The sequence below is a fragment of the Musa acuminata genome, chromosome BXJ1-3 (genome assembly GCF_036884655.1).
Source record: "Musa acuminata AAA Group cultivar baxijiao chromosome BXJ1-3, Cavendish_Baxijiao_AAA, whole genome shotgun sequence".
Classification (NCBI taxonomy): domain Eukaryota; kingdom Viridiplantae; phylum Streptophyta; class Magnoliopsida; order Zingiberales; family Musaceae; genus Musa; species Musa acuminata.
This window is the reverse complement of record NC_088329.1, coordinates 26,026,613-26,041,034: the sequence shown is the minus strand read 5'-3', so window position 1 is coordinate 26,041,034 and position 14,422 is coordinate 26,026,613. Positions and strand designations below refer to the sequence as shown.

The 14,422-nt window shown below is 40.5% G+C and overlaps 1 protein-coding gene across 2 annotated transcripts; it reads left to right on the top strand.

The window, feature by feature from the left end:
* Positions 1-227: 227 nt before the first annotated feature.
* Positions 228-6,322, top strand: LOC103974429 (Golgi SNAP receptor complex member 1-2). 2 transcript variants are annotated; one of them, XR_010491611.1, is made up of 7 exons: positions 228-541; positions 1,338-1,534; positions 3,165-3,254; positions 3,324-3,395; positions 4,991-5,120; positions 5,205-5,401; positions 6,307-6,322. XR_010491611.1 is itself a non-coding variant. In XM_009389262.3 (6 exons), the coding sequence occupies exons 1-6, from the start codon at positions 391-393 to the stop codon at positions 5,300-5,302; spliced, it is 738 nt and encodes a 245-aa protein (XP_009387537.1). In that variant the 5' UTR covers positions 228-390; the 3' UTR covers positions 5,303-5,460. The 2 variants fall into 2 exon arrangements, 1 of the variants encoding a protein (XP_009387537.1); XM_009389262.3 differs by lacking the exon at positions 6,307-6,322 and having other exon boundaries at positions 5,205-5,460.
* Positions 6,323-14,422: the final 8,100 nt, after the last annotated feature.

Genomic DNA, 14,422 nt, shown 5'->3' with positions numbered 1-14,422 from the left:
GAGGGGAAGAAGATAATATTTATGTTTATTTATGAAAAGATAGTTTTGAAATATTAAAAAAATTTAAAATAAGAATATAAACAATAAATAGGAAATTATAAATAATAATTTTTGAGAAAAAAGAAAATGCGTACCATCTGAAAAATACATTTAAAAAGTTATTTTTCAGAAAAATCGATATATATATATATATATATATATTTGTGAATTTATTGGTTCGCTTTTGAGTTCTGAGAGTTGCATAACCTTTAGGGCAAAAAGGAAAGGATGATATAGGTATCATCCCAGGAATCGATCGGGGAAATTCTACGAATTGGTAATTGGTTGCTGCCGCTCTCTGCTCCATCTCTCTCATATGAGAAGTGGCGGAGGAGGATAAGGAGAAGCGACATGAGAGGAGGGATGGGGGATTCGAGCCTGCACCTCCAGGAATCCGGGTGGGAGGAGCTCCGCAAGGAAGCCAGGAAGATCGAGGGCGATCTCGATGTCAAGCTCTCCTCCTACGCCAAGCTCGCTTCCAGATTCACCCACTCTTCCTCCGGTCTAGTTCCCACTCCTCATTTTCCCTGTGATCTCACCCCATCCGATGCCTTGGATCCCACACTTCATGTTAAGCTTAAAGAATCGGAATGAAATTACCGTCATTCCCACATTTAGAGTTTTGATTTTATCCCCAATTCTTAGAACGATTGAAAATCGACTCGTGGGTGTTACGATTTCCTTGTGTGGTGATCAGATCGCAATAAATTGTCTGGCTAATACTTGTTCACATGCATGAAGCAATTCTAAACATTTTCTATATGTGCTTATACACAGCTAATTAGGAAATAGGAATACAAGAAATATTACTTTATGGCTCTAGTGATGTAATCAGATCTGGATGGTTGGAATCCTTCCAAGAACTAGGAATGAAGTTGTATGTCTATCTTTTAATGTGATTTGGAGTCAGAAATCCAAAATTTCCAGCCATTGGAATGAAGTTGTATGTCTATCTTTTAGTTTTTTCATGGGGGGACAAGTCTTGAAGCTCTTGAGCACGCACAGCAATTTGCATGTATCTATTATTTGCATATCGATTTAGAGACTAACGATATATGATGTAAGAGAAAATATGAGAAATGCATACAATAGCAAAGTTTATTTTGTGTCGCTGTCGATGAAAAAAGTGCACACTAAGAAGATAACTATTATTATTTTGTCCAGTAAAGCATGAGCATATAACAATGTCTCCAGAAAAAGTGAACTGTAATATGTATTCCTGTATTTTCCTGTCTATTATGTCCTTGATAATCAGTTAATATCATCTCTCTGCTAAAATGAAAAAGATGGGTATTCAGGTTATGGAGACAATGGATCACCCACTATAGGATCCAGCAGATCATGGAAATCCATGGAGATGGAAATTCAGTCGTTACTCGAGAAGTTACTGGATATTAATGATGCCATGAGCCGTTGTGCTGCATCAACAGCACCTACAACTTCTATAAACCAGAAACTTGCAAGGCATAGAGATATACTTCATGAATTCACACAGGTCAGTGTTTTTGCTTTTATGTTCAATACTTTGCTATATGAGCCTGACAGCTTAGTCAACTAATTTTCTAGCTGAATCATCACTGCTCACTCTTCTAGAACTTGTTTTTTTTATTCTGATTGAACTTTCAAGTTAAACCCTTTTTGCATAGAAAGATATTTCTTCATGCAACTACCAGATTATCAGCTTAGGTTGAAAAGGGTCTTTAAAGAATAGTAGGAAATGATTGCTATGAAAAATAAATAGCCAAAAAATATTTGGCCACAACTGAAGACTTTTTCTCACTATTATTTTACCACTATATGTAAGCTTTATGAGTGATTCTGTATGGTTGTGTATTACATGTGTACTACTTTGCTCTATACCTTGTTTGTGTAGCTGATAATTTATCCTCTGGCTAGTTATATTTGTTGATCTAGATAACAAATATCTATGTCTTTATAAAGGAGAAAATAAGGCTTGTATATCTTTGCATTGCATTTTCCTTTGGTGTACTCAGCAATAAGTTCTGTTTGTGTATTAAATCCATACCAAAGATTCAAGTTATGCTCAATTATTTGAATATGTATTTATCAGATCCCACAGAAGATGCATTTATGCGAATGCTGAATGATTAAATTCCATATGCTTGACTACACATTGGGTTTCCTATGTCTGTTACTGCAAACTTTTCAGCGGCAAATCAATGAAATTATGAAGCCTTATGCTAAAAAGTTTTCAGAAATGTTGTAATGTCCCAATGTTCCCTGAATAATTTATTTACTTCAAACCAATGACAATATGTGTAATAGCTTACTGCTTGTCTAAGATTGTCATTTGACATAACATTAGTTTGTATTTGATGGACTCGGTCGTTGGCATATATGTTTCTGGTTACCAGTTGTTTTCCTTGCAATTCAATGCATTTTAGTTAAGATATTTCCTGTTCATGGTTGTCATCATAATCCATCTGTTGATCTATAAACTAAATTTATAAGATATTTCATTTAGTATATGAAAATACCTATTTCTTATGATTTGCAGTCATCTCTGTAAATGGAATGTGCATTTACCAGCGGTAATTTATTTTAGTTTTCTTGTTAAAGAATCTCATGCACTGATGCAAAGTGTTCTTGAGCAGTGTGCAGACTACCTATACCAATTACTTTTCCTATTGATACTGCTGTAATGAGAGCGGGCCTTGGTACAACAGCAAGGTTGCTCCTTTGCAACCTGGGAGACTAGGGTTTGAGTTATGGAAATAGTCTCTTTAAATATAAGCTGCATACATTGACCCTCCTTAGACCTCGCATTGGCGGGAGCCTCATGCCTTAGGTACACCTTTTTTAGTGTCAAGTCAATTATCACCTTATTTATCTACCTTTTGTTACTCCGGCAAGATGTATAAAGTCTTTGTTTCCAAATCATTTTGGAATTTTAGTTGACTTACTGGTGTTAATAATTGAAAGAGAAACCATGTCCTTGAGTTGCTTGTGGTGCCAACATTAACATGAATTCATTTAAGAAAACCAAGATGCCATGAACATGTCTGTTCTGTTACTTTCCTCATCTTCTTGGCGCATTTTCTCTTCTTTCCCTTGGTTATACTTTATTTGAGAACTTATCTGATATTTACTCAAATTATGCTTAGGAATTTAGAAGAACTAAAGGGAACTTGAACTCCATAAGGGAGCATGCTGAACTTCTTTACTCAGTCAGGGATGATATCAGTGAATCGATGGTGAGCAAAGATCAAAATAATGGTTAATACTATATTACCTGTGATTTTGTGATGAGTTGCTTCATACAGGCATCAGGTAGTATGTCACCTAGGGTAAATTTGCTGAGGGAAAGAGCAGCAATTCATGGAAATATAAGTCATGTAAGTCTCTAATCCTTAGTGTTATTGGTTTTGTCATTAATTTACTTTCAGGTTCAATAGTCTTGCATGTCTAATTTATGGCCATATCAATTATTGGATCTAACATCATCACTTATGAGCAGCTTTGGATCACTTACGCAAATTAGTCAACTTTGGATGACTTTTTTAATTGTATAATGCATTTCTGAATCTTGAAAGGTTTCCCTCACCGAAGCTTAATGCATCCCCATATCATTCAATATACCTATGCATGCATATATACAATGTATATATGTGCCAATTCGAGTATCTAATAGAATTATTGGACCACCAGTCAGCTGATGGAATGTACTATATAAGTTCAGAATATTCAAAACAAGCATTCATGTTTTCTCCATTTTTTTAATTCGAATTTCCTCCATCAAGTTAAATTTTTTTATTTGGAATTTTTCGGAACTACTAAACACCAGAATTTTTCTTTCTCATTCATTATGTTTTATGAATAAATATTAAATTGTGCAGCTAATAATTCATATATTCTATGGGTGAAATATGTTTGAACTTTAGGTTTTAGATAGTGACGGTAAATTTTTTGATATTTATTGGTTCTACTTTTTTGTTCTTAAACTTATAGGATCCTTTTGTTGTTACTCTGGCTTATAACATATTCAATCCTTTGCACACAATTGTGTGCACATGTGCAAACATGAGCGTGCATGTGCATGTGCAGGCCTGATACACATTGTTGAATCCAAAACTCATCCCATTTCTTTGTTCAATTTCTCTCTCTCTCTCTCTCTCTCTCTCTTTCTTACATAAGCCATTTTATACATCACAATGACATGTTTGCTAGGACATTGGTGTGGCATGTGCTAATGACACTGTTAATAGCCAACTGAGTAAATGTTTGCCATGATCGTGAAATCCTTGTTCTGGTGGGCTGATTAGCAGCTTCTTGAAAATATATGGTGCTGCATGCTTTAGTTCATCTTTTAATTGTACTGGGTATCTTATCATGTTTAGATGCAAACAGTACTAATATGTAAAGAACATGACCTCTGTTTTTTTGTTTCTATAAGTAAATCTAATCCTATCCACTTCTGTATAAGGGGAGAGGTAACGGGGTGTGGTAAAGGTTAACATGGGGCCAGATCTCAGGACGAACCTTAAAATCCAAAATTATTAACAGGCATGCATGAGAAAACAATCAAACCCACTCTATCTTATAGGAGAATCAACTTCAACTATTAAGCTGAGATTCAATTGCACAATGATCTGTATATGAAATTTGTACCTTCTAGTCCTGTTTCAACGATAAATTAAGTGGCTATCCCAAACACACCCTAAATATGATCATCTGTATTCATATGCTCTTTAAGTATCTATACTACTTTCAAACTGTAGATTGTATCATTTTAAATGTGTTAACTGACTCTAAGATACATATCTTGGATTAAAAATCCTTCATACGGTTGCATGTTAATTAGTATCTGATAGTTCTTCCTTCTCTGAATTTAAACCTTAGTTCCATCCGTGATCTTATTATATGGTAGATATCTCAGCGACCTTTGTCTCTTGATGTGAAGAATTGCATTCATTTTGTTACCATCATCCAGATTGATGAGGTGATTGGTCAAGCACAAGCGACAAGATCAGCATTGGGATCACAAAGGGTTTTATTTGGTGATGTTCAGGGGAAAGTGAAGCAGCTTGGTGATAGATTTCCTGAAATTCGAGGCCTCATCGGTATCCAGGCCTCTTCTATCTCTAGATTTTGTCATCCCCATGCATGTTTGTCATACTGGTTGCTTAATTCTCTGGTGCTTGCAGGTGCCATCAGACGAAAACGCTCCAAGGATACACTTATTCTTTCTGCCGTCATTGCCGCTTGCACCCTGTTCCTAGTTATTTATTGGCTCTCGAAATGAACATGCTGGGAGTATGACCAACAGAGGTCTTCCATTTGTGTATGAAATAAATGATGAGGCAGTGGAATTGATATGCATTGCATGGTGAATCAATACCAGGTTGGTAATTCTGTTTAGAAGAAGATGATAATAGATTCCCTCTGTTTCTTATTTGCTTACCTTATGAAATTTTCTTTTAGCAAATAACTGTGTACACGTGTGTGGATTGCTGACGTTCTTTTACAATAACTGTGCCTTTGCATCGCAAGGCAAATTCTAGAGCATAATTAATCACTGTCAAACTGGCTGTTGGATTGCCCATCTCAAGTCCCATGGCTGCTTGAACAAAATTTTAGGCATTTAGTCTCACGTATCTTTACAGCAGCAGAAAATCTTCAGTCTTCACATTGATAAAGATAAATGATGCCTTAAAGAGTTGTTTCGTCTACAGTCATCTTTTTTCTTTTCATTTGCTTGATGCATCTTACCTGGAATACATTTTAATCAAAATCATTACTTAAGAAATGATACTAAAAAGAAAAGAAAAGACGAGAAAAGGTTGCTCTTTATTATAACCGTTTAATTCTGTCCATATATTACTAATCATCTTTGATAATAATTCCTCACACCACTATTACATTTTTTGTCTCCCTATATCATAGTAATATGGGAATTCTAATGTATCTTAAAAGGGCGCATTCATTATCATGCTTTTATTTAAAGTTTGTGTATCTTTGCATGGTGATTATATTCAATCGATCCTTCATTTTTCTACAACTCGTACCTCAAGTCGGGCATACACGACGTTTTCCAATCTGCATACAAACACTGGACGGTCACTCTTTGCATTTATTAGTGGTAACGCGTTTACGTATCTGTCAACTGTTTCCTTTGTACGGAACCATGTGCGTAAACGTTAAACACGAGTGGTGCATTTATTGGATGGTGCATTTATTAGATGGCGAAGTTCGGATTTCGTGTGTTCAAAAGATTTTTCAGAGTAAAAGCATAAGCTTTTGTTGCAGATCCCAAAGCATGTCAGAGCAACGCCTAAGGCGACTCGCCTCCTCTATGAGCTGCATGTTGGCAACGGGGTGGATGACCTCGTTGTCGTTGGAAATGTCATAGAATTCCTTGGCTAGCAGAGAGACGGGGTGGATGCGGTGTTGGTCATGGAGAAGCGACCAAGCGAGGAGGCTGGCCATCGAATAGCCGATAGCCCACGACTTGTAGCTCTTGAGGCATCTCAGACACTCCGTCCATCATCGCCTTTTGGATCTTCTTTACTACCCCTTGCTTGATTGTAGCTTTGTCCTCGGTGACTTTGCTTAGTATTGACACTACCTCCACACATGCTATGCAACGATGAGAAAGAGGAAGTATACTTGTCAAAATTGTATAATTCTTTTATGAATGGATCATATTGTGGAACAATAAAAAATTTTTACTCACATATAATCATGAATAATTTAATTTCTTCTACAGAAGAAGCTGAAGAAGATACTTCAATTGATGCAGTCTCAAATGCTTCAACTGTCGGTTTTAGTATTGAGCAAAAGGTCAATCCTAAGTTAATGCTCAGGAGATCATTCTTGGACAGGGGGAGGAAGTGGAAATTAAACTAGTTAACTACATACTACCTGCACAACTTTAAGTGTTAACCTTTAGATGATCGGCTTGTAGGAATCTCAAGCGAGAGGAGTCAAGTCGATCACTCGGTTGGGTGGTGCTAGGAGAAAATATCGTTGATATCTATGTTGGCACGATGTGGCCCTAATTCATATGCGATGAGTTATTCAGGATAAAATGTGATTTTTCCAATCTCGTTCTTGTACAAAGACCAAGGTCGAGAGAGGTTTCCTGAGCCAATCCTTATACTTATGTTAATCCTTAGTTATATCTTTTTTTTTTCCCTCCCTTAATATAGAAGAGCTAAGCACATATTTTTATACTAATCTCAAGGGTTAATAATATCCCATAAAGATCCTATAGAGAAGACTGTTCATAACCATCCCAAACTAACATTTGGTCTTCTAGGAATATTTATATAAATATTCTATAGAAGAGCTAGTTTGCAATCGATTCGAAATACCTTATTATCTTTTGAGAATATTCCTATAAATATTTCATAAAAGAGTTGGTTTGTAACTGACCTGAACTGCCTTATAGTATTTTAGGAATATTCTTGTGAATATTGTTAGGAATCTTGGGGGCGACATCATATGCGCAGTGGAAGAACATAAAATAAAATTCCTAATTCCAAAAGATATGTTCGTCGTCGTGCAAAGATTGATGTGAAAAAATTCACGAAATAGAAAATCATGTGTGAGATAGATTATGTTACCTAAGGAGATCGTATATCCCTGAATCCCTACAGATCTCTAGGAGAGGGTGAAGGAAGTCAAGCGCCCTCCTCTCTAGCGGTGATCCACACAGTAGGGCTGCAATAATGCTCTTCAAAACTCTAGGCCTGCAATAACGTTCTTCAAAACTCAAGCGCCCTCCTCTCTAGCGGTGATCCACACAGTAGGGCTGTATACCCGTCCATATGATGGATGCAGCTGGTCTCATAGCTGCTCGTGTAGGGACACTAGGGATACAATACAAGTGCTCATTGGAGAATGAGTTCATTGATTGATCCGCTTACGGAATGCTGGATGGTTGATGATGCCTTATTGTCAAACAACGATTCCGTAGTCCTAGTGATGTATCTGGTCCTTAGACTTGAGACACCAAGGATGTCCTATATGAGTGCTCCACTCTTTGATACCAGACTTATAGGTTTGGCTGTCCTAAATCTAGTACAGCTGGTCATTGGGAGTGGTAGTCGACCTTACGAGGGCTATTGAGTGTCGATAGAGAATCATTCACTCTCGGCGTCATGAGAGGAATATCCCATGTGTTCTTGCTCAGACAAATCCCTGGCCAGGGTCATTCGGGTTGAGAGAGAAAGAGTTCTCCAGGAGAATCCGATTAGAGCCAGACTCGAGTAGAAACCATATGGGTCTGACAACACCATGCTCGATATACGGTCTCTAGGATATTAGATGGATGAGGGAGTATAGATACATGGTAACTGAGGACAAATAGGTCCAATGGATTGGATTCCCCTTTATCGTCTAGGGACTACGGCGTAGTAGCCTAGTACGCCCGTAGTCGATAAGTCAAGTGAATTATTACAGAGATAATAATTCACTGAGTTAGAAGGAGTTCTAACATGTATGACTCACGGCCAGCTCGATATTGGGCCTAGAGGGTCATACACATCTGGTAGGTATTGCGATGAGTAGAGGTTCTGATATGAGATATCCGACGGAGCCCTTGTCTTATTGGATGCAGATCCAATACCCACTAGGGGAGGACCCATTAGGGTTTGACAGGGGACCTCTATAAATAGGAGGGATTCAGAGCCTCATAGGCTAGTGCCTTTGCTTGCCTCTCCTATTCTCCTTGCCCTCTCTACCTTAGAGCAGGCCTGGAGTTTTGAGGAGCGTCGTCGCAGCCCTGCTGTGTGGATCACCGCTAGAGAGGAGGACGCTTGACCTCCTTCACCCTCTCCTAAGGATCTACAAGGAAACATGGATATATGATCTCCCTAGGTAACACAATCTACTCTATACGTAGTTTTAAGTTTCGCGGATTTTGCGCACCAATCTTCGCACTACGACGAACATATCTTTTGGAATCGGGGATTTTGTTTTCTTGTTCTTCCGCTGCGCATGTGATGTCGCCCCCAAAATTTCCCAACAGTGGTATCAGAGCCAGGTTGTTCATGCGAATGATTGGTTTTGAGCTGCGTGTATTGTGTTTAGGAAGAATTTTGACGTCAAAATCGTTGACGCAAAAACAAGAAAGGGCAGCATCAGTTGCTGCCCTCGATCTGCGTGCGTGCAACGTAGCCGAAGGTAGGCAGCACAGGGGCTGCGCTTACAACAGCCGGCCTGCGGCCTGCTTGCAGCAGGCTTGCAGCCGGTGGGGCTAGCAGCCCGCGGGTGCCCCACCCGCGGTTGTTGCTGCACGGCGCCGACAGGCAGGGCGACGCCTACGGGTGCTGGACCCGCGGGCAGAGGCACCGCAAGGCGAGGCGCCTGCGGCAGCAGTGCTTGCGGGCTGAGGCACCACAGGGCAACGACGCTTGCGATCGCTGCTCCCGCGGGCGAAACCCCCCCATAGGGGCGGCCGCCCGGCGGGACAGCACCGCTTGCTAGCGTTGCCCCGCGGGCAGAATCACCCGCGGAGCCGGCGACGCCCGTAGGGGTGCCAACCTGTAGGGGCAGCACCGCCTGCGGGCGTTGCCCCGCAGGCAGAACCGCCCGCGGGGGCGCCCACCCGCAGCGGCAGCGCCGCCAGTGGGCGTGCCGCCTGCAGGTGAGGGCAGCGTCAGCAGGGTGGCGGCGGCGGTAGTAGCAAAGGGGAGTAGGGCATTAGGGTTTTTTGGGAAAAAAATAGTTTTGCCCCTCGAAATTTAAGAAATTCCGGTTTCTATCTTTTGTCCAAATTATGAAAATACCCTTAGGAATTCAGAAATTCCCTACATGTCCTTGATTTCAAAAAATATTAATTAATTAAAAAGTTTAGTTGATTATTAGTATTATTATCTAGTAGTCCTACATGATGATGATTATTTATACATGTTATGTATGATATGTAGACGGATGATCATGGACCGTGTGATATGTGTACTTGTGATTATTATTATTGAGGTATGCGAGCCTCCATTATATTTCTTGTTTATTGTCGGGCCTGCGTGCCTATGATTAAATTGTAATCACATGAGGAGGCGCAGCGGGAGCGTGGATGCGATAGCGGGACCCACGAGACGGACGATCGCGATGCATCAAGATGTCGACGGAACCGACGAGGACGAGATGGACGATCACAGGGCATGGAGATGCACCGTTGCACACATAGATCTTGATGTGAGTGATTAGGCCTACTAGCTCGGGCCTAATGACATTAGGTTGTGGTCCATGATCATCTGGTGTGATTTCTTATATACATACTAGATATGTATATATATTTGCATGCGATGTAGATATATATAAAAAATGTATATGTGTGACATGTCATATTAGAAGACCAAATCATAAAATCATCTCTCTCGATAATATTAAGTCGGTAAACGTGAGGCAATTAGATTGACCCACGTGGCCTTCCATCGTTATAAGTAGGAACCGATTCCCGGTGTAGGTTGAGTTGGTCGAGTCCCTCGAGACTCACCTATATCGCAATTCACTATCTTGCTTACGACATAGAGATGTCACTGGTGACCTGAGGGCATGGTATGCTTGGTCGAGTCCCTCAAGGGTATATCATCAAATCAGACTCATCTTGTAACGAAGGTGTTGACTTAACCGAGCATCATGGTTGGTCAAGTCCCTCGAGACCATGGTGATTCGGAGGCCGAACAAGACGGGAATCACAAGGAGTTGTGATCGGCAAGAATTGCCTACCTTTTAGGCTTAGTGTGATTGGTCGAGTCCCTCGAGGGTACACTAAGACGTGAGACTTCCATTTCACGTGCTGAGGGTGTCGCGTGACTCGTTAATAAAATAGTGGGAGCATATTAAGATAGAAGTCCATATCTTGATAGTTTATTTCTTGTAAAATCTGCATGTTATTCATTTCTGCTGCATCTTTATTTTTAGAAAATGTCGCTTTCAAATCCCTTACGTGGCATACTTGACGTCAACCGCTTCATTGGTCCAAATTATACGGATTGGCTCCGTAACTTGAGAATTGTTCTCACAGTGGAGAAAATCGTGTATGTCCTTGATACAGTGATGCCTACGCTCGAAAAAGGGGCAAGCGAGGATGAGATCGCTCGCTACGTGAAGTACATTGATGACTCCACTCTTGCTCAGTGCTATATATTGGGCTCTATGACTCCTGAGTTATAGAGACAACATGAAAAGATAGATGTCAGATCCATTCTCCTACATGTCTGCAAATTGTTTAAGGAATAGGGAAGGACTCAGCGATATGAGATATCCAAGAGCCTCTTCCACGCTAGGATGACTGAGGGGACACTGGTTCAGAACCATGTCCTAAAGATGATTAAGTGGATAGAGAAACTCACAGGTCTAGGAATGGTCCTAGAGGATAACTTGTGTATGGACATTGTGCTTCAGTTCCTACCAGATTCCTTTTCTCAGTTCATAATGAATTTTAATATGAACAAGCTTGAGGTGACTCTCTCAGAGCTCCTCAATATATTGAGGGAGGCAGAGAGTACTATTAAGAAAGAGAAGCTAGTTCTCTACACTAGTGAGATCAGAAAGAAAAGGAAAGCAGAAAGGTCCCTTAAGAAGGGAAAGGGCAAGGGCAGACCAGGTAAAGCCAAGGTTGCTAAGAAAGACCCAGCAAAGGACAAAGGCCAGTGCTTCCACTGTGGTAAAGATGGGCACTGGAAGAGGAACTGCAAAGAGTACCTTCGAGAGAGGGCGAAATAGAAGCTTGGAGAAGCTTCAGGTATATCCATGATCAATCTCCAATTGTCAGATTTTTGTGATAGTGCATTGGTATTGGATACTAGTATTGTTTGTCACATCTACAATTTATTGTAAATTCTAGCAAAGCTGAGGGGAGATTGGCGAGAGGAATATTGCATAAAGGTTTGTTTATGCTAGACACTACTCCACATATCATGAATGTATGTGTCTAAGAGGAAACGAGATGAGGTGAACAGTGCATACCTGTGGCATTGTAGGCTAGGTCACATCCATGAAAGAAGGATTCAAAAGTTGCTAAATGATGGATATCTAGATCCATTCGACTATGTGTCATATGCAACTTGTGAGCTTTGTCTTCGTGGAAAACTGACCAACTCTCCATTTAGTGGAACTGGAGAGAGAGCCACTAAGCTGTTGGAACTCATACATAGTGATGTATGTGGACCCATGTCAACTCATGCCATTGGTGGTTACTCTACTTCATTACATTTACTGATGATTTCTCAAGGTATGGATATGTGTACTTAATGAAGTACAAGTTCGAGGCCTTTGAGAAATTCAGAGAGTATAAGAATGAGGTGGAGAACCAGACTGGAAAGAGTATCAAAACTCTTCGATCAGATCGAGGAGGTGAGTACTTAAGTACAGAGTTTACTCAGTTCCTCAAGGACCATGGGATATTATCCCAATGGACACCTCCTTATATACCTCAGATCAATGGTGTCTCTGAAAGGAGAAATCGTACGCTATTAGACATGGTACGGTCCATGATGAGTTTCGCTAACCTACCCATCTCATTCTGGGGATATGCCCTAGAAACTGCAGCTTACCTTCTGAACAGAGTTCCAAGTAAGTCGGTAGTGTCTACACCATATGAGATATGGAAAGAGAAGAAGCCTGATCTTAAGGTTGTTAAGATTTGGGGCTGCCCTGCCCACGTTAAAAGACACAACCCCGATAAGTTAGAATCAAGGACAAAGCAATGCAAATTTGTGGGATACCCCAAGGAAACTTGTGGGTATTGTTTCTATTATCTCGAGGACCAAAAGATCTTTGTAGCTAAGAGAGCAGTATTCCTTGAGAAGGAACATATTCTTGGCGGAGATAGTGGGAGAATGATAGAGTTGAGCGAGGTTGGAGAACCAAGCTCAAGCACCACTCTATAGCCCAAGTCTGTTCAGGTACCTAATACACAAAATTTCAACTTTACGCAGGTCTGATGGAGTATCCCATCCTCCTAAGAGATATGTGGGACATATTAGAGGAGAGGATGTTGAGGATATTGATCCTCAGACCTATGAGGAGGCTATTATGAGTATAGACTCCGGGAAGTGGGAAGAAGCCATGAATTCTGAGATGGATTCTATGTACTCTAACAAGGTTTGGAACCTAGTTGATGCGCCCGAAGGTATTGTACCCATCGGTTGCAAGTGGATCTTTAAGAAAAAGATCGGAGTAGATGGAAAGGTAGAGACCTATAAAGCAAGGCTAGTGGCTAAGGGGTATCGTCAAAGGAAAGGTGTTGACTACGACGAAACCTTCCCACCCGTAGCAATGCTAAAATCCATTAGAATTCTATTGGCTATTGCAGCACACTATGATTATGAGATCTGACAGATGGATGTGAAAACCACATTCCTCAATGAGAACCTCGAGGAGGAGGTGTATATGATGCAACCAGAGGGATTCGTGTCTAAGAACTGCCCAGATAAGGTGTGTAGGTTGCTTAGATCTATTTATGGACTAAAGCAAGCTTCCCGAAGTTGTAACATAAGATTTGATGAGGCAATCAGATCTTATGACTTCGTTAAGAATGAAGATGAGCCTTGTGTGTACAGGAAGGTAAGTGGGAGCGCTATCATCTTTTTGGTGTTATATATGGATGACATCCTGATCATTGGGAATGACGTAGGAATGCTATCCACAGTAAAGGCTTGGTTATCTAGACACTTCTCCATCAAGGACTTAAAGAATCCTATATCATGGGGATTAGAATCTATAGAGATAGATCCAAGAGAATTCTTGGCTTGTCCTAGTCCAGGTACATAGAAACCATTGTCAAAAGGTTTGGCATGAAAAATTCCAAGAGAGGTCTCATACCGATGAGACATGGGATATCGCTTTCTACGAGTATGTCCCCAAAGACTCCAAAAGAAAGGGCGAACATGGATATGATATCTTATGCCTCAGTAATAGGGTCTATCATGTATGTCATGCTATGTACTAGGCCTGATATAGCGCATGCTCTGAGTGTCACGAGCAGGTATCAGGCGGATCCAGGCTTGGAGCACTAGAAAGCAGTAAAGTGTATCCTTAAGTACTTGAGAAGGACTAAGGATCTTTTACTAGTATATGGAGGTAATAGCCTTAAGGTTGAAGGCTACACGGACTCAAGTTTTCAGTCTGATGTCGATGATAGTAAGTCGAATTCAGGGTATGTGTATACCTTGAATGAAGGAGCAGTGTGCTGAAAGAGTTCCAAGCAAGATACTACTACTGACTCGACCAAAGAGGTGGAGTACATTGCTGCATCAGATGCAGTAAAGGAGGGAGTCTGGGTGAAGAAGTTCATCACAGATTTAGGAGTCATGTCGGATAGCGAGAAGCCGACTTCCTTATATTGCGACAACTATGGGGCGATTACTCAAATAAGGGAACCCGGGTCTCATCAAAAGTGTTCTGAGTAGGT